Source organism: Chiloscyllium plagiosum, chromosome 4 (genome assembly GCF_004010195.1).
Source record: "Chiloscyllium plagiosum isolate BGI_BamShark_2017 chromosome 4, ASM401019v2, whole genome shotgun sequence".
NCBI lineage: Eukaryota > Metazoa > Chordata > Chondrichthyes > Orectolobiformes > Hemiscylliidae > Chiloscyllium > Chiloscyllium plagiosum.
In genome coordinates this window covers 102,626,686-102,646,171 of record NC_057713.1, presented here as the reverse complement: position 1 = coordinate 102,646,171, position 19,486 = coordinate 102,626,686, and the positions used below count along the sequence as shown (strand labels likewise).

Genomic DNA, 19,486 nt, shown 5'->3' with positions numbered 1-19,486 from the left:
ACTCTCTCCCCACCCCCCCCCTCCTCTAGCTTATCTCTCCACGCTTCAGGCTCTCTGCCTTTATTCCTGATGAAGGGCTTTTGCCCGAAACGTCGATTTTGCCTGTCCTCGGATGCTGCCTGAATTGCTGTGCTCTTCCAGCACCACTGATCCAGGATCCCTTATTGAGCCAACACTGGGTAAGTCTACGCCAGAAAAGACTCCGAGTCGCACTCAAACTCAACGAGAATTAATTGGATATTTATGCATTATGTCACGTGGACAGTACAGTGCTCGAATTCAGAAATAGCCTGTTTTAGAAAAACACATTGTTTCTGTACATTCCAAAAGTGACAGTACCACCCCTCGTCTCACCCCTCCCGATCGTCCCAGGTGCCATCCCACCTCCTCTCCGAAACCTGCGCTACATTCCAATCCTTGACTAAAACGGAAGCAAAACCAAAAATCTCTGGAAAGGCTCAGCAGGGAGCCTCCCTCAAAAATTCAGTTCTCAGCACAGCAAGGGACACTCCACACGAAACGTTAACTCTGATTTCTCTCCGCTGATGCTGCCAGACCTGCTGAGCGTTTCCTGGTCATTTGATTTTGTTTTTGATTTGCAGCGTCCGCTGTTCTTTCGGTTTTTATTGTGTCAATTGCCCCATCACAAGTCAAAATAAAAAGGCAGCTTCAAATACACATCCGTCGACATATATTTAGCCTCGCATTTAATTTTTTTTAACAATGTAGCCTTTGAGACACAGTGGGACGATTTAGTATGTTAATGGCGCTTTATAAATAGGAGTTGATGTTTGTGTGGTGGCTGCGGGAGGAGCGATCTGAAGCGCCGCGTTTTTGTTAAGCATTTCTATCTCTGTTGAACACTGTGCTGTCCCAATAGGCGCAGTAATAAGTGGCAGCGTCTTCCTTCACGATGTCATTGATGATCAAAGTGCACACAGTGTTCTTCTTATCCGCTTTAAACCTGCTGCCGAATCCCGAATCCCGATTGACCTTGCTGTCATAATAAAGTATTCTGGAGGGCGCCTGACCCTCTCGGTGCTGGTACCAATGGACTACAGTGCTCCCGCTGTCTAGGTTACACTTAAATCTGACACTTTTACCGAGCTTGCTCACATATGACATCGGTGTCTGTGAGAAACATTCAGCCAAACGCCCATCTGGGAAAAAAAGAACAAAATTCGATTGAAAACGATGATGAATGGTGGACTAACAATACGCCTCAACAAATATAAGTGCGTACATGATAAAACTAGCGCCACAATCACCCGGAACATTGTGCAGGGACCGGCTCGCTCTGTACTCTGTTCCTGCTGCTCAGGGTTATGTCTATAAATGAGGCAAGGTGTCTTCCGTTCCCCTCCTCAAAGGCGGGAATTTCCTTGCTCAGCATAAATTGAACCCCCCAGTTGAATCTCTCGTTTATAAAACGTGAGAACACTTATTCTCCGTCTCTTTTACCGTTTCTCGTTTGTTTCTTTTAATTTCACAGTCACGGGAAGTGTTAATTCAAAATTCAGTTTAAGATTGTAACTGAAGCAGCTCCGAGTTAACCTGCTTGCTCAACCCATGCTGAGAGATGTGAGCAGGGAGAATTGGTGGAGGGGCTGAGGGATGTGGGAACAGAGTGAGTGGAGTGGTGGGGGCGAGGGGTGAAACAGACACAACGGGGGCAAAACGATCAAATTTAACAGTGAATTCGCTCCACTCTCTCAAAGGGTAGGTTCCAAATACATTATCAAAGAACTATCTGCTCTGAAGTCCGAATTAGCTGAATTAAAGCTTTTGTTTATGATCCCGTTGATCCCGAAAGAAAGCATTCCCAACAAAGATCTACATTCGGGGTACAAGTGGTTATGTTATTGAATTTACTGAATTCATCATCTAATGGTTCAATGCCCTGGAAGTATGAGATGAAATTCCATCACGGGGCCTGGAATTTTAAATTCTGACAATTATATTCAGTTTTAAAAGCAGCAACAGCAAAAGAAGTGATTGTCGTTAAAAGAAAGACCCTTCCCGGGTGAAGTCTGCCGTCATTACCGAGTCTGGCCTGTATGTGATTCCGGATCCACAATAATTGCTGCCCGAGGAAAAGCCCAACAGCTACTCAAAATGAAACACTGCCACACCACCCTGAGAGTACCCGCATCACAGACCGTCCCTTCAAGGATTATCATCACTACGTTCCGCTGGACAATTCAAAGCAGCCTCGTCAGTTTGGCTGAATTTAACAAAAAAAATTCCAACTGACTGAGTCTGAGTTCTGGAAAGTAGACAATTGAGATGATCTGATAATGCTATGCACACTTTGGAACTGTCTTACCGTCCTTTTTATCTGTTACATACATTTGTGAGAACCGTGATAATCTGTTTTGTCATCGAATCATGGAGCTGTACAACATGGAAACAGACACTCAGGTCCAACCCTTCCATGCCGACCAAATATCCTAAAGAATTCTAGTCTCATTTGGTCCATATCCCTTTCAACCCTTCCTATTCATATACCCATCCAGATGCCTTGTCGATTTTGTAATAATACCAGCGTCCGCACCACCCTGTGTGTGAAAAAGTTACTGCTTACATCCCTTCAAAATATTTCCCCTCGCATCTTAAACCTCAGCCTTCCAGCTTTGGATTCCCCCACCCCGGGAAAAGACCTTGCTTATTCAACCTATCCAGGCATGTCATGATTTTATAAATCTCTGGAAGGTCACCCCTCAACCTCCAATACACTCAAGGGAAATTACTCCCAGTCTATTCAGCCTCTCCCTATAGCTCAAACCCTCCATCCCGGGCAACATCCTTCTAAGTCTTTTCTGAACCTTTTCAAATTTCACAACATTCTTCAGATACCAAAAAGACCGTAATGGCACACATCATTCCAAAACTGGCCTAACCAATCTCCTGTACAGCTGCCACATGACCTCCCAACTCCGAGAGGAGAAAGTGAAGACTGTAGATGCTGGAGATCAGAGTTGAAAAATGTGACGCTGGAAAAGCGCAGCCAGTCAGACAGCATCCAAGGAGCAGGAGAGTCTAGAAAGATATACAGGCGAGATAGTTCAAGAGAGCAGTGTTGAATTTGGAGGATTGAATATGGGATGAGTTGGGGGGAGGGGAGATGAAGAAACTGGTGAAATTGACATTGATGCCATGTGGTTGGAAGGTCCCAAGGCAGAAGATGAGACATACTTCCTCCAGATGTGGACTTGTTGGGCCGAAGGGCCTGTTTCCACACTGTAAAGTAATCTAATCTAATCTAATACTTCCTCCAGATGACAGGTGGCTAGGATTTGGTGGTGAAGGAGGCCCAGGACTTGAATATTCTTGGTGGAATGGGAGGGGGTGTTGAAGTGGTTGGCCACAGGATGGTGGGGTTGTTTGATGCTCATGTCCCAGAGATGTTCTCTGAAACCTTTTGTGATTGGCATCCTGTCTCCCCAATGTAGAGGAGAGCATGTTGAGAGCAATGGACACAGTAGATGAGGTGTTTGGATGTGCAGGAAAATCTCTGCCAGATGTGGAAATTTCCTTTGGGTCCTTGAATGGAGGTGGGGGCTGGGTGTGGACATAGTTTTCACATATCTTGCGGTGGCAAGGGAAGGTGCTGCGTGTGGCGTATGGGTTGGTGGGAGGCATGGACCTAATGAGGGAGTCAGGGAGGAATGGTCTTTGCAGAATGCTGACAGGGGTAGGGAGGGAAATATATCTCTGTTGGTGGAGTCTCCTACTTTGAGGACAGCAATTTTCCCTCCTATGTGGTCAATGATGCCCTCCAGCACAACTCCTCCACTTCCTGTACCTCCACTCTTGAACCCCACTCTTTCAATCCCTCGGTCTCACCTTCCACCCCACCAATCTCCATATACAATGCATCACCCTGTGCCGTTTCCACAACCTACAGTCAGACCTACACTGGTCACAGGCCTCCAGTCTGAAAAAACCCCCCATCACCACCTTTGAGCCAGTTCTGCATCCAAATGGCTAGTTATCCCTGTATTCCATATGATCTCAACTTGCTAATCAGTCTACCATGAACAACCTTGTGAATGCCTTACTGAAGCCACCTCCACCACTGTCTCTGCATTAATACTCATCGTTACTACTTCAAAAAACTCAATCAAGTCAGTGAGACATAATTTCCCATGCACAAAGCCATGTTGACTATCCTTAATCAGTCCTTGCCTTTCCAAATACATGTAAATCCTATCACTCAGGATTACGTCCAGCAACTTGCCCACCACCGATGTTAGGCTCACTGGTCTAAAGTTCCCTGGCCTTTCCTTACCACCTTTCTTAAATTGTGGCACCACATTAGCCAACCTTCAGTTTTCCAGCGCCACACTTGTGGCTATCAATGATATAAATATCTCAGCAAGGGGCCCAGGAGCCATTTCTCTCACTTCCCACAGATTTATGTGGACACATGATCAGCTCGTAAGGATTTATTTACCTTGCTGTGTTTTAAGATTACCAGCATTACCTCCTCTCTAACAGTTTTCAAAATGTTTTTTTCTATTTCCCCATGTTCTCCAACTTCCATATCCTATTCCACAGGATTAAAAAAAGTGATGCAAAATACTCATTTAGCATTTCCCTGACCTCCTGCAATTCCACACTCTAGCAGCCTTGCTGATCCTTAAAGGGCCCTAGTCTCTCCGTAGTTACTTTTTTGTCCTTAACGTATTTGTCGACTGCCTTTGGATTCTCCTTAACACCATTTGCCACTGCTACCTCATTTCCTTTTTTCACCCTCCTGATTTCCCTCTGAAACATATCCCTACTGCCTTTAAATTATTTGAAGGATTCACTCAATCTCTGCTGTCTATACCTGACATATGCTTCCTTCGTATTCTTGACCAACCCTCAATTTCTCCAGACATCCTGCATTACCTTCAGCTGCCAGCCTTGCCCTGCTGAGGATGTATTAGTTTACATTTGCCTGGGATCTAAGGCAACTCATTCCCTTCAAAATAGACTAACTACTGGGAGGGTAGTTCTGAGGAAGGGCATTGAACCTAAATTTTTAACTCTGATTTCTCTCTTCAGATACTGTCAGACTGCTAAGCCTTACCAGCAATTTCTGGTTTTGTAATGACTGACAACAGTCATTCCTAGAGATTTGGTGAACCCTATATGTTACTGATCCTCCTTATAAGATTTGGAAACTACTAATTGGAATGTAAAGAGTGCATTTACTCCAAGTTTTGATACTTGAATGACTCATAGATTCTTGCATCACAAATGGAGGCTGTTCAGTCTATTCTGCCTGTGGCACATTTTTGAAAAAAAAAACCCATAAGATTAGAGACATCCTCTTCCCTATTTCCTGTTGGCACTGCAAACCTATTTTGCCTTGAACAATTTATCTCATACAGTTTTAAAAATCACAATTGAATTAGCACACATCATCTCGCTAATTGCATTCTCCTGCACATAAACCTTGCTGTGCAAACTGCTCATGTCTCTTCTTCTATGGTCAGTTACATACACTTTGGTTCCTTTAGTTAAAAATATGACTTTCAATGGAAACATTTTCTTTTTATTCTCCTAAGAAAAACTGTGCATGACCCTCACATACCTCTATCAAATCTTTTTTAACTTCTGCTGCTCTAAGGAGAACAACCCACATCTGAGATTCCCCATCCCTGCTTTCATTCTCACCAATCTTCATTGTACTCCTGGCATATGGTTTGGGACATCTTTCTAAAAGGTTGTACCTCGATATTGCCATAATGATCCTAGTTGTGGCCTATTCAGTATTTTATGAAAGGTTGGCATGCCTTTTCTGCTTTTCATTCTGTGCCTCTTCATTCAACCTATTTCTTTCTTTTGTACTTAATGAGAAGTTTGTTGGTGATGCTTGTTTATGATCCATTTTCAACAGAGCTGACCAATGCACGTAGCAGATATCTGCCATCCAGCAGGTGTACCCTGAAATTGCCCCTAGTGAGAACATAGGCAAATGTGAGGACTGCAGATGCTGGAAATCAGAGTCTAGATTCGAATGGTGCTGGAAAAGCACAGCAGGTCAGGCAGCATTTGAGGAGCAGGAAAATTGACATTTCGGCCAAAAGCCCTTCATCAGGAATCTGAATTGTCTGACCTGTTTTCCATCACCACTCTCATCTAGACCAAGTGAAAATATGTCATAACTTTAGGTTTATGCTTTATATACGTATGGCTTCTATGCTTGTCCATAAACAAAAGAAGGATCTTGTAATATTTTTGAAAACAACCTTTTCTCCTTATTCTGTCAACTCTTGTGTACCCTGTTTTGTAATTTTCATCTATTATAAAGAGCAGTGATTCACGCTGGTGGAAACCTTTGCACACTCCTCTAATGTCAGAATTTGAAAATAAGTATTTCCAATGCTTTCCATTTTAATTCATCGCCGTGCCCTCTTCCTCACAATTCTGAGCTTGACCTGTTGCATGTTCAATTGAAATTCAATGCAAGATCAAAGACTAACACCTCATTTCCAATTAGGCACTTTACAGCCTTATGGACTCAATATTGACATGAACAGTTTCAGAACTTCATTCCCAGTTTTAATTCTGATTTAATTCCATGTGTCAGTCTGATAAATGTCTTCCTTGTGTTTGTTTTTGGAGCTGTCCATTATTCTATTCTTCATACTAAATGTGGACAAATGCTTTGTTTCATTACAACAACCATAACCAATCCTTTTGCCTTTTGCTCTGTATCATCTTTGGCATTTAGTCTCTTCTTGTCTATCCCAAGCCCAGACCTGTCTTTTGCTCTTCCTCTGTTCTATCTCTTCCCTCTTTTCAGTGGCATAAACAAGTTCTGAAGAAGCATTATGTTTAAATCAAAACAATAATTCTGCTTCTCTATCCACAGGTGATGCCAGACCCATTGAGTATTATATGCATTTTTTACATTTATTTCTCATGATTGGATGATTTTCTGTAGTTGAATAACTGCAGGGGAAGAACGGCAAATGTGAGACAGTTGCACTGTGTGTTTTTCTTCTAAGTTGCCAGCAAACACATATTGAATGGTTTCTTCTTATACCAAGCCAATCTATAATTCAGTGATTTGGAAATGCCGGTGTTGGACTGGGGTATACAAAGGTAAAAATCACACAACACCAGGTTATAGTCCAATAGGTTTAAATGGAAGCTCTAGCTTTTGGAGTGCTGCTCCTTCATCAGGTGGTTGTGGACATGAGGTGAGTTATCTCATGAGCAAGTCTACTTCACCATTCAATAAGATCATGGCTGATTTGATTACTCCACATTCCAGTCTGCAACAACCTTTCACTGCATTCCACCACAGAACCCTCCCCCTGCCCCGACCCTGTCACTAATGAATAATCTATCTGCCTCTGCCTTCAAATCATGCAAACAATCTGTTTCCATCAATATTTGAGGAAAAGCATTCTTAAGACTCATGATCTCATGTGAGAAAGAAAGTTAGTGACCCATAGTTGATTCCTAGTTCTGGACTTCCAACAATGGGGGCGTGGGGGCGGAATATCTTTTCTATATCCACCCTGTCAAGTTCCCTCAGGATCTTGTATATTTCAAATTGTTGCCTTTTACTCCTTTAAACTCTAGCCAGTACAAAGTTAACTTTCTTTCAGGTATCATCCATTCCAGACTTTTGTCTACTTTAAGAATAAAACAAAAGAAATGTTTATTAACAACATTTGTAAATTGAACAGAATCAGCTCTGCATCACAAGGTACACTCTGGAGCAACTCACAAACATGTTGTAAATTCAGAAAAAATTTAGTTGCTGAACTCCTAGCAAGACCAAGTCCAGCTCATTTCCAGCTGATGAACTCTCTTCATTTTCAAAAAATACTTTGGAATTGTACATACCATTTTCTTAATAGTTATTTTTACATTCCAGATTTAGCTTCTTTCAATGCTATACTATCCCTTCAATACCTTTCTTTATAAGGACCTCAAATACTTAAATTCACTTATTTTTGATTAAATGTATACCAATTTGCTGGTCTAGGATTAATAATAGCTTTTATTCTAAGAGGATATCACAGCTTTAAACTCCTTTCTAGGGAATACTGCCTGGCACATTTTACTCCATCAAATGACTTCCGTGCATTTCAGATCTTGAGAAATGTTTCTCCCTCAAATGAGTTCCCAGCAGTAGCTAAAAATAAAAGTCAGTGTCTCAAACATTCTTCCACTAAGCCCTCCGTGTAGTTACCTTCCTCTCACTTGAAATCATGGCCATTTAGTTTTTAAAAGTTTATTGCAAGTTCAACCACACTAACAAACCCACATTTTTAAAATTAGATTTTCAAGAATCCAAATGTACACCATGCAGTGTTAAAATAGATAAATAAATCTATTTTGTCACCTGCAAAAATGAACAGTTTCATATTTAGCCATATTATGTTCCATTTCCCAGATCTTTGCCCACTCTCGTAATTTATACTTTACTCCTTTTATAGCCTGCTTAAACACTCTTCATAATTTAATTTCCTATCTATATTTCAAACATTTGTGTCACGCAATCTCTCTTTACCACATCCACAGTGTCATTTATTATATGTCTATAGATTTTAGCAATTAAATTCATCTATTCTCAGGTTAATGGCTTTAAAAACCTTTACCACTGCTGTTGAATTGACTGACCTGTGACTACATATTTATCCTTCTCCCTTTTTTTGAATTGAAATTGAAAAGTAGTACTTGACTGGCACTATTCACATATCTGAGAGCTTTTGGAAGATTGTCGCCAGAGCGCTTTAATTTGATGATGTCAGGAATCACTTCTTCACACTAAGGAAATTGGGAATCTGTAAATCTCACCCCCACACACCTCTCAAAAACCATTTTGCTGCTAGGAGTCAATTGGCAATTCCCAGTTGATATTAAAACTTGTCAGTTTGAGATATATCAAACAGGACAGCATAAATGAAGCTTTCCTTCTTAGTCATAGCAGAATGATACTGAAATAGAATCTGCAACCTTATAGTTTAACAGATTCACCCCACACCCCATTACTACATTAGGGGAAAAACTATAGTTTAGTGAAGTGTGTAGGAGGGTATGCCAATAAAAAACACAAGACTATCTAAACATGAAGTGTCAACCTTGAGAAGCTATAGCATAGGGTTTTTTTCCTGACAAACAGCAGATGCAGTGAGTGATCAGCAGACCGGTTGATCCATAATCAATGGATCAGAGCTAAGTATGCACATCCTGACATATCTGGTCATGAATGGTTGTGGACAATTAAACAATTCTCAAGAAATGGAGGTTCTAAAAATGTCTACAACTTATATGATGTGGGAGACTAGAACATCAGTGGAAAGGAAATAGCTCAGGCATTTGTAAGAATCAGCTTTGCCTCATCCCACTTAGTTCACACCCTGTAGCGACAAGAAATGGCTGAAGGCACTGATATGCAAAGCCTATTGCCCCTGACAATATTCAGTGAATAGTATTGAAGATCTCTGCTCCAGAACTTGCTGCATCCCTCATGAAGCTGCTCCAGTGCAGCTACAGTAATGGTATTTCCCTAAAAATATGTAAAACTGCCCAAGTATGCCCAAAAGGTAGGACAAACATAATTCAATCAATTACCACCCAATTGATTTCCGCTGATGGTCATTAGTAAAATGATGGAAAATGTGACTAACAGTGCTATCAAGTAGCACATGCTTAGAAATAATCTGATCGCTGACTCTCAAATTGATTCTACTAGAACCATTCAGCTCTTGACCTTATCAAAGCCTTCGTCCACAATCAAGCAAAAAAATCTTTACACAGGAGTGGAGATGACAGTGGCTGCCGTTGACATCAAGCATGTATTTGACATGTGGCATGGAGGACGACTAATAAAATTTCAAAAATTGTGGAAAACACTCTAGTGGTTGTTGGAAATCAGATGAGAGTTAAATGAGCTAAATTTGAAATGATTGAGGGCATATAGCTGTTTGCAGTGGACTGGAAAAAGGAGTTGAACAACAATGCAATTGAGAACATGTTTGACGGCACATGTTAAGAAAATACTTCACAGCTAACAGCAACTATATATTCCAGCAAGAGAAAAGGATTTGAGGAAATAGATATATCAACCATGACTAAAAAAGGACATTTCGGATAGTATCAGATCAAAAGAGAAAATATGGCAACATTTATGGTAAGCTAGAGGATTGGGAACATTTTAGAAATGAACAGAAAATGACTAAAAGACAATAAAGAGGGAGAAGATGAACTTTGCAAGTAACATCAAGATGGACAGCAAACCTTCTTCAAAATGTGAAAAGGAAGGGAGAAGCCAAAATAAAAATAGGGCCTGAGAGAATAAGGTGGGCAAGTCATAATCCCAGAACCAGGACATGACTGTTTCACCAGTCTTCACTGTAGAAGACACAAAAGCATTGAAAATTTACTAAATATTCAAGGGACAACATGAGGGGAGGAAATAAATGCAATAACTATATCAAGAGAAAACATCCTAGGGAAACTAATAGGTCTAAAGATTGATAGGTGCCTGGAGCCAGCTGAATACATTAGTGGATACAAAAGGAAGTAGCTGCAGAGAGTGCATACACACATACTAATCTTACAAGAATCATTAGATTCTGGTAAGGTTGAAGAGGATTGGAAAACTGTAAAACACCTTGGTTTAAAAAGGTAACAGACAACAAAGCAGGTAACTGTAGGCCAGTTAGCTTAATGTCAGAGATTTGGGAAATGCTAGAGTCTGTTTTAATGGATGTAATAGCAGAGTCTTTAGATGTCCATAGTATGAGCATGCAGAATCATCACGGCATCATGAAGGAGAAGTCATGTCTGACCATTTGACTAGAATCCTTTGAGGAAGTAACAAGCCTACTAAATAAAGGGGAAGTGGTGAAGTAAGAAAATCCACAGCAATATGGTTGACTCTTATCTGCTATGGGGGCAATTAGGGATGGACAATAAATGCTGGCCTAGACAGCGACACCTTCATCCCATGAATGAATAAAAAAAGACACAAATATATGTGGAAAGGCACAATGAGTCTGCAGAGGGATAGAGACATGTAAGGTAAATAAGGAAAACTTGCCATATTGAATGTAATATGAGATTACATTTGTAATTTTTGGCTTTTACCTTCATGAAGGCTTCCGTGGTTTTGTTTCCCTTATCAGTAAAATCATAAAAAATGAAAATGTAGCATTGTTGTGCTTGCAAACAAAAAAATGCAGCATTTATTTTTATGAAGAATATATGCTAATTCAATTGAGAAATTTAAATCTGGGGCTAAATATATTTTCTGATCAATGTTTATTTTGTGCCATGTGCACTGTAAACCACAGCAGATGATGTAGTGTACATTCTCTCAGCATTGTTAGGGTGACAATATAACCATTTTAACTCAGTGCCAGTGAGAATCATTAAGATGATTCCAGTCAGATCAGTCTGGGGCTTGCAGGAGATCTTTTAGGTGGTGGTATTCCCCATCCACCTACTACATTTGCCCTTCTAGAGATTCTGGATTTGGTAGATGAGCAATGGTGAATGCTGCTAGCATCTTGCAGATGGTGCACTGTGCAGCGGTGGTGCATTAATGTTTGAAAGTAATGAATACAGTTCCAATTAATTGGGGCACTTTTTCCTTGGATGGTGTTCACCTTCTTGTTGTCATAGCCACTCCCATCCTGGCAATTGAAGACAATTCTCCCATTCTGCGGATGTGTAAGCTGTATGGTGGGCAGGCTCGAAGGAGTGATGAGTTGAGATTTTTCCACAATATACCCAGCCTCCGTTCTGGTCTTTTAACCACAGAGTTTATATAGTTGCCTGGTTAGTTTTCATATTCATGGTAGTCCCCAGGATGTTGATAGTGTTGGTCTTAATTCTGGTCAGCAATTGAATGTCACAGTGAGGTGCTTAAATTCCCTTATGTTGCAGAAGGTCACTGCTTTGCATTGTGTGAAATTCTCAACTCAACCCCGAACATTGTTCAGGTTCTCCTACATATAGATATTGACAGATTCAATATCTGATGAGACATGAATGATCACAAACACCACAGTCATCAACAAATATCCCTATTTCTGATTTCATAATGGAGAGAATTGATGAAGTAACTGAAGATGCTTGGGCCTAGATCACCACTCTGATGGCCTCCCATGGTAATGTCTCAGAGCTGGGATTATTGGCTTCCAACAATATCAGGTATTTGCCTTTTGTATTATGTATGATGCCAGTTATTGAAGAGTCCCTGATGCACTATTCTCATTTACCTTAATTCTATTGAGGATCCTTATTTGGTTAATGCTTCCTTGCTTTTAAGGTAATTGATGCTGAGCTGTGTTTTAATACGTTTGGATTGAGATTGTTATAAGAACTGGAGACTAATGGCCCTGATTGAATCAAAACTGAAATCTGTGAATATGCTGTTGCTGTATGAGTAATTTTAATCAAACTGTTCAACATCTTATGACATACCTCTGGACTGGGTAGGACTTGATCCCAGGCCTCCTGCCTCAGAGAAAGACACAAATTGCTGCTTGATAACTCTATCATTTAGACCTTCCATCACTTTGTTAATAACTGAAAGAGGACTGTTACGGGAAGCAATTAGCCAATTTGATTTGTCACAAGTTTCATGCAGAGGACTTGCTCAAGAAATTGTACACCATTCAGGTAGATGCCAGTATTGTTGTTGGAGCTTTATGGAACACATTAACTTTGACACGACTGTGCCCAGCTTTTTTTATGTGAAGGAACACTGATTCATCAGATCAGGACAGCATATCATTATCAACTGGAAGTTTCACACTCATCTTTGATCAGATTACATGAGATGCAATTTCCTGGGACAGTGTGGTGCAGTGGTAGTGCCCTTGCTTATGGTCCTGGAGTTCCAGCTTCAAGTCCCATCAGCATCAGAGATGCGTCAAAGCGACTCTGAATTAGTTGAGTTTAAAAATGTGTATTTGAAATTTCATGGATTTCAGAGTTAAGTTTAGAACTCTTGGCCAGTCCCTCCACCTGTATACATGGGATTGCCTCTCACTTTTGGTGCAACATATTACATGGTTGGTGGTCGAGATTAGGACAGTGGTTTACGAAATGATTCAGTCACTTCATTTTTGAACAGTCTATGGGCGCAAGATCCTAGGTCTGTGAGAGGTATCTTGCAAGATCTAATGGCAAAGGTGACTGATTCTCATATTTTATTCTTAATTGCCTTTCTGCAGCAGTCCATCGACTCCATTTGGCGTGTTTCACACACAGGATGGCAGGTTTCATTGACTAACAATTATTTGTAAACTCAATTGCTGTTCAAGGAAATCCAGTAGTTTCACTGTATTACTGCATCTAATATTTTAAAAATGTAAAACCTCAACCACTATCATGGTGTGTGAATTTCTCTTCAGAGCTTTAGTCCAAACACGAGATAACTAGTCATGTCACCTTACCCGCGGTATTCATTCTAGGTTGTGGATGAGGATCCATGGTTGGTTTATGGTTTTAGATCACACATCACCATGAACTGTCTGTACATCGGAACAGACTCTAAGAGGTGAAAGACTTTCCCGTTCTAATTATCTTGGATGTGACTGCAATATTTATTGGATGCAGTTTGTTAGTTTAGCTGGCATTTTCATTGATATGTAGTCATTTGATAATATAAGGCTTTGAAATCCATTGTTAGATTTTCTCAGTTTAATTGAAAATAAGATTACAGATCTGCAGTTCTGAGGGTCACCAGACTGAAAACTTTAGCTCTGATTTCTCTTCACAGATGTTGCCGGACCTGCTAAGCTTTTCCAGTAATTTCTATTATTTATTAAAGATCTACTTTTTGTTTTGTATGCTCTCATCAACCTGTTCAGAAATGTTATCACATGCCTTTAGAGCAGGTGGGACTTGAACCAGGGTATCTTGGGATAGGTATAGGGGAACTACCATTGCACCACAAGAACCCTTAGATCTACCTTTCTTATTCCAGTAACAATTTTGTGCAGTTAGAAGAATATTTCTATGTCCCACTCCAAACTGTGCCAGAACCTGATTTTTTTTTTGGCTGTTATGAAGTTGAAGGTATGTAGTGTATATGTGTAGTGTAAAAGAGAGTGAATAATGTTCTGAACTGAGAGCTGATAAGTAACTGTGATGACTAGCTAGCAGTCTCAGAGTGTACTGGAAAATTGAAAATATGTAACGTTTGGCTGTGAAATGGATGCCTGAGTTGGTTGCTGTTTTGACAGCAATTCGAATTTAACCAATTAATTTAAATTATGCCCCAGGATAGTGAAACCCAATCGAGTTTGAATTTATTGTTTTGCCAACATTGAACCAATGAGATGTTCTGATGTCGGGGGTACTTAAAAAGCAGACATCTTGAAAGCCAGACAGTGTAACTGCCATTGAGAGGGTAACTGTCATTGAAAGGGAGAGAGACCCAAAACATTGAAACACTCTCTGTCAAAGGTACCTTTTCATATGAGAAAAATTCAAAGAAAACTGAAAGAAGATGATGCAGGGAGATCTTCAGCCAAAGAAGAAAGGCACTGGAGATGACAGCCGCTGTATGGTTTTGAAATTAAGTTGATATAATTTTAATAAGTGCTTATTGGAACAGTATAGTTTTATAGAGTTGGAGACAGGTAATAGCAGTTAAGAGAAAGGGGGCTTAGAATTGTTAATAATTGTTGTTTAATGTTCACTTTTAGAGTTAAAGAATAAATTTAAAGAGTGGAATTTGGGAGTTCTTTGTCACTCATACTTTAACAGATTACCCGGATTGGTGCAGTTTTCTGGGTGTTAGGTTTAATTAACAGAAGGATTCACCGCCATGTTGTAATAGTGCATAGATCAAACTACTCACAATGAAAGCAATCTATGACATCTCTGTCACTGTCTCCAGTGTATCTTGTTTGGGTGACCTGAAATGGCAATATCACTCAACCTGGTCTGACCAGAGGTTGTTGTGGCTTGTCCATTACCTCCTCTGACCTGCACTCATTTTGTTGTTTGTCAAAGGCAACCAGTTTATTCCCAATGGTGTCTGCTGCATTTGTGATTTGAACTCCTTCTTCAACGTCATGTTTGGATTTTCAAACTAATTCATGTGATCAATGTTCCGCCTATTGTTTCCACCAGATGTGTAACTCTTTCTGTCTCTGTCTCTCCCATCCTCAGACTCCTATCTTTTTCTTTCCTCTGTCCTTTCTCCTTTTCCTTTCCCTTTTTGGTCCTGATCTTAATGTCTCTCAGTGTCTCTTTTGTGATCTCATGCCCTTTCTCATTCTTTCTCCTGTCCTCCATCTCATCAGGGTCGTCCTTTCTCTTCTCATGTCCTCTCTTCCTGCTTTACACTATCTTTACTTGTTTACATCTCATGTTCTCTCTGTTTTGCTCCTGCTCTTCTTTTCCTTTATTCTCTGATTGTCTGTCCATTATATTGTTCTCACTTTCTCTCTTTCAGACTCACTCTCTGAAAATGAAGTGCAGGGAAGTTTGGCTGTGCCAGTATAACGAAGACAGAAAATTAACACGTGGATGTAATTTAGAGATGCCGGTGTTGGACTGGTGTGTAAAAAGTTAAAAATCACACAACATTAGGTTATAGTCCAACAGGTTTAATTGTAAGCACTAGCTTTAGGAGCGCTGCTCCTTCATCAGGTGGTTCATCTAACCAATTAGATGTAGGAAGCAATTAGGCAAGGAAGTCATATGTTTGCCTGCCATTCAATGGCATCAGGTGCACGACTAAGGACGCCTTGCTACAAGTGTACGTGCCTTTGCTAAGACTACGTGCAGTTTTAGTGTGAGGAAGTATATATCATCATAGCAAATGTTCAGTAGCTTGGTTTCGGGAAAGTGAAGGGTGTCCGAAAGTGAAAGGTTGATTACGCAGCCTCTATTTGCTCAAGAGTTCAGAACAATGAAAGGTGTTCGAACTGAAACAAAATATTCTGAAAGGTCTTTGCGGGGTAGTCGCAAGCCTTGTTTCTCCGATTGGAAGATCTGGAACAAGGGTAGCAGGGGGCACAACTTAAGAGTAAGGAATTTATTGTTCAAGACTACGATGAGGAGAAATATCTTCCTTGCAGGTTGTGAATCTGTGGAAATTGCTATCACAAACTGTTGAGGTTGGGTCTATAAGTGAGTATATTCAAAGCCCAGATGACAAGAACTTTGTTTTTTCAGAGAGACAGAGATGAGGGGAGTTGAGGCAGTTCATTGATCAAAATTGCATTAGATGTTGGAGCAGGCTGCAGCAATCATGCTTTACTCCTGGTCCTGTTTCTTATTTTAACTCTTGCGATCTCCTCTTTTTTGTACTTCCTATGGCCGTTTGAAATGAATGCAGATGAGTCGACCATGATTAAAATAACGGATTTCCTTTGGTGTCCTGACAAATATTTATCTTCAACTGCCGTCACTAACCTAGATATTTCACATTTACCTTACTGCCCGTTGAGGGATCTTGTGTGCAACTTGGCCGCATCATGTCTGTGATTTACAACAGCTTTAATAATATGAATGTTTTTAAGAAGTGTCCTGCTCGTGAAATATAAAATAGAAACTGAGAGCACAGTAGTCCATTCAGCTTTTCGAACCTGTTCGGCTTGCAATATGGTCATGCATGATCGAATACTCAGTGCCATATTCCCCCACTCACCCCACACCCCTTGGTGCCTTCAGAAGAGAAAAAGAAACTATGTCTTGCAAGATGTAACGCAAATACCAACAGTTTCGAACCAATTCCATCCAGATCCACATTTGAAGCGCTGGATAATTCATGTGCTCCAAAGTCAGTTGAATCCGCTCACATATGTGAAATGTATCCGTCATCTGACGCAGGAGTGTAATCCCTCTTAAAGAAACGTACACATCCTGCACTCTCTTCATTCAATCCTGTGCTGAGGAAATGTTCAACAACGTTTCACCCTACAGTCCAAAGTTAAATAGAAAATGTGCCAGAAACTCAATGTACTGTGTTGTTGGGTGTCTTTCTTGATTAACAACCGGCGTCATTCTAACTCGGAAACCACCTGTTCCAAACAGCTGATTCCCAACCGCTAGTGTCTATACTCTAAATGTTCATTTTTGTTCGAATTCACTGTATAAGTGAAGTCTCCGTAGTCCTAGAGGGCTATAGGGCTTATCTCTTATTGAGAGACAGAGTCGACTGATGGTGGTTTAACCAACCGCCAGTGTCTATACTCTAAATGTTCATTTTTGTTCGAATTCACTATATATGTGAAGCTGCCAAAGTCCTAGAGGACTATAGGGATTCTGTCTTGCTGAGAGAGAAAGTCGACTGATGGCGGTTTAACCTGAGGGTCACCGCGCCTCAAGTTTAGGTGAAAAGTTGAGAAGTAGAGCCCTTCATGGTAACATCAGCAAGAGCAGGAACTGAATCCAAGCTGGGGGCGTCACTCTGCATTGTGAACCAGCTGTCGAGCCAATGGACCTAACAAAGCCCTAATAGGGAATAAAGGAAATGTTCGAACATTGTGTACAATTTCAAATACTGTGCACAGTCACGCAGCTGCTTTACGCTGGGTTGCATCAGAAGAATCATTGAGGCCACATGGGGAAAAGTTATCATTCTCAATTTTCTTTGAGATTGGAGTATGCTTTTGTTGTTTACCTGATCGAAATCCTGTAATTGCTCCAATAGACGACATTCCAAAATTGATTGTATTCTGGAGAGGTTCCAGTCAATTAGAAAAATGCTAATACACTCCCTTCATAGACCAGTCTGTTTAATGTCTGACGTTGGGGCATTGTTAGAATTCATTATTAAGGATGTAGTAACACGACATTTGTAAAGTCAAAATGCAATTCTTCAGAGTCAGGATGGTTTACGGAAGCGTAAATCATGTTTCATTCATTTGCTAGAGTTCTTGAAGATGTCATAAACAAATGCATAATGGGGGTTCTGTAGCTTTAACACATGTAGACTTCTAGAAGGCATTTGATGAGGTGCTACACAAAACCTTATCATATAAGGTAAGATCTCGTGGGGTTTGAGGAAATACACGAGGTTGGATAATGGGTAACCCACTAGAAAGCAGAGTCCAAATAAGTACGCCTTTTTCTGGTTGGCAAGATCTAACGAGTGTGGTGCCACAGGATCGACCTTCGGTCAAACCTTTTACAATCTGTGTCAAAGACCTCGATGCATCGATAGAATGGACTATGATCACATTTGTAGGTGATACCAGAATAAGTGGGAAAGTAAGTTGCAATGAAGAAATAAAAAATTTATAAATGGATGCGGGTATCTTAAGGAAATCAACCGAAATTCGGCACATGGGGCTAAACGTGGGTAAATGTGAGGTTATTCATGTTGGTCAGAAGAATAAAAAGGCGACTTATTTCCTAAATTGAGAAAAACATCAATATTCTTCAGTGGAATGGGATCTGAGAGCCCGGGTGCATGTGTATGTGCTATGTTCCAATAAGGAAGCAAGTAGCATTTTGGCATTTACTGCTAAAGGAATGCAGTAGAACAACGATTGTTGTTGCAATTGTACAAAGCCATTGGTGAGACTACGTCCACACAGTTTTGACCCTCTTACTTCAGGAGGAATTGCTTTTCTCAAAGACTGTAGGATTAACTACTCCGTAGTGTGTGGACGCCAGGATAGTAAGTCAATTTCTAAGTTGGAAACAGATAGATTTTGGTTTAGTAATAGGTTAAAGGATTTTGGGGGTCGGACAGGAAAGTGGAGTTGAGGACGAGATGAGATTAGTCATGGTAGTGTTAAATGACCGAGTATGCTCCAGGGTCCGAATTGCCTACACCTGCTCCTGGTTATTCTCATCTCATGTTCAATTGGATAGCCCGTTTGACGATGATTCCTAGAGAAGAATGATGCAGTGACCATAAGATTAACATCAACCAACCATTCATGAACCACAGCCCACACCCAACCTCATCCGCGATGAGATTGTGTGAGCAATCTGTGGAAAATGAATCGGTGCAGGCTTGGTGGGCCGAAGGGGAGGTTCCTCTGCTGTAACTTTCTTTGTTCTTTGTTCTTTGTTCTAAAATGCAAATCAAAATGAGTTATAGAGTCATACAGCACGGAAACAGACCCTTCGGTCCAACCAGTCCATAACGACCATAATCTCAGCTAAACTGATCGCGTCTGCCTGCACTTAGCCCATGTTCCTCCAAACGTTTCTTATTCATAATTAAAAATCACACAACACCAGGTTATAGTCCAATAGGTTTAATTGGAAGCACACTAGCTTTCGGAGCGACGCTCCTTCATCAGGTGATTGTGGAGGGCTCGATCGTAACAGAATTTATAGCTAAAATTTGCAGTGTGATGTAACTGAAATTATACATTGAAGAATTGATTGTCTGTTAAGCCTTTCATCTGTTAGAATACAGTGATAGTTTCACTTCTTTCATGTGTAAATCACAAAACCCTTATTTTTAAAGTTGCATTCTCGGGTTAGCTATTAACAATGGTGATAGCTAGACAATATGTTGAAAGTGTTAGCCCCCTGT

General features: G+C 40.6%; 1 protein-coding gene and 1 gene segment (V, D, J or C); both read right to left on the bottom strand.

Annotated features, from left to right (window-relative positions):
• The window catches only part of LOC122549505 (M1-specific T cell receptor beta chain-like), a 193,242-nt gene that overhangs the window by 111,239 nt on the left and 62,517 nt on the right, over positions 1-19,486 (bottom strand). The gene's annotated exons all lie outside the window — the stretch shown is intronic.
• LOC122549275 overlaps positions 707-19,486 on the bottom strand; it is a 22,878-nt gene continuing 4,098 nt past the window's right edge. Inside the window, 1 exon segment of the V gene segment in view lies at positions 707-1,160. Coding sequence covers positions 838-1,160 — 323 coding nt within the window.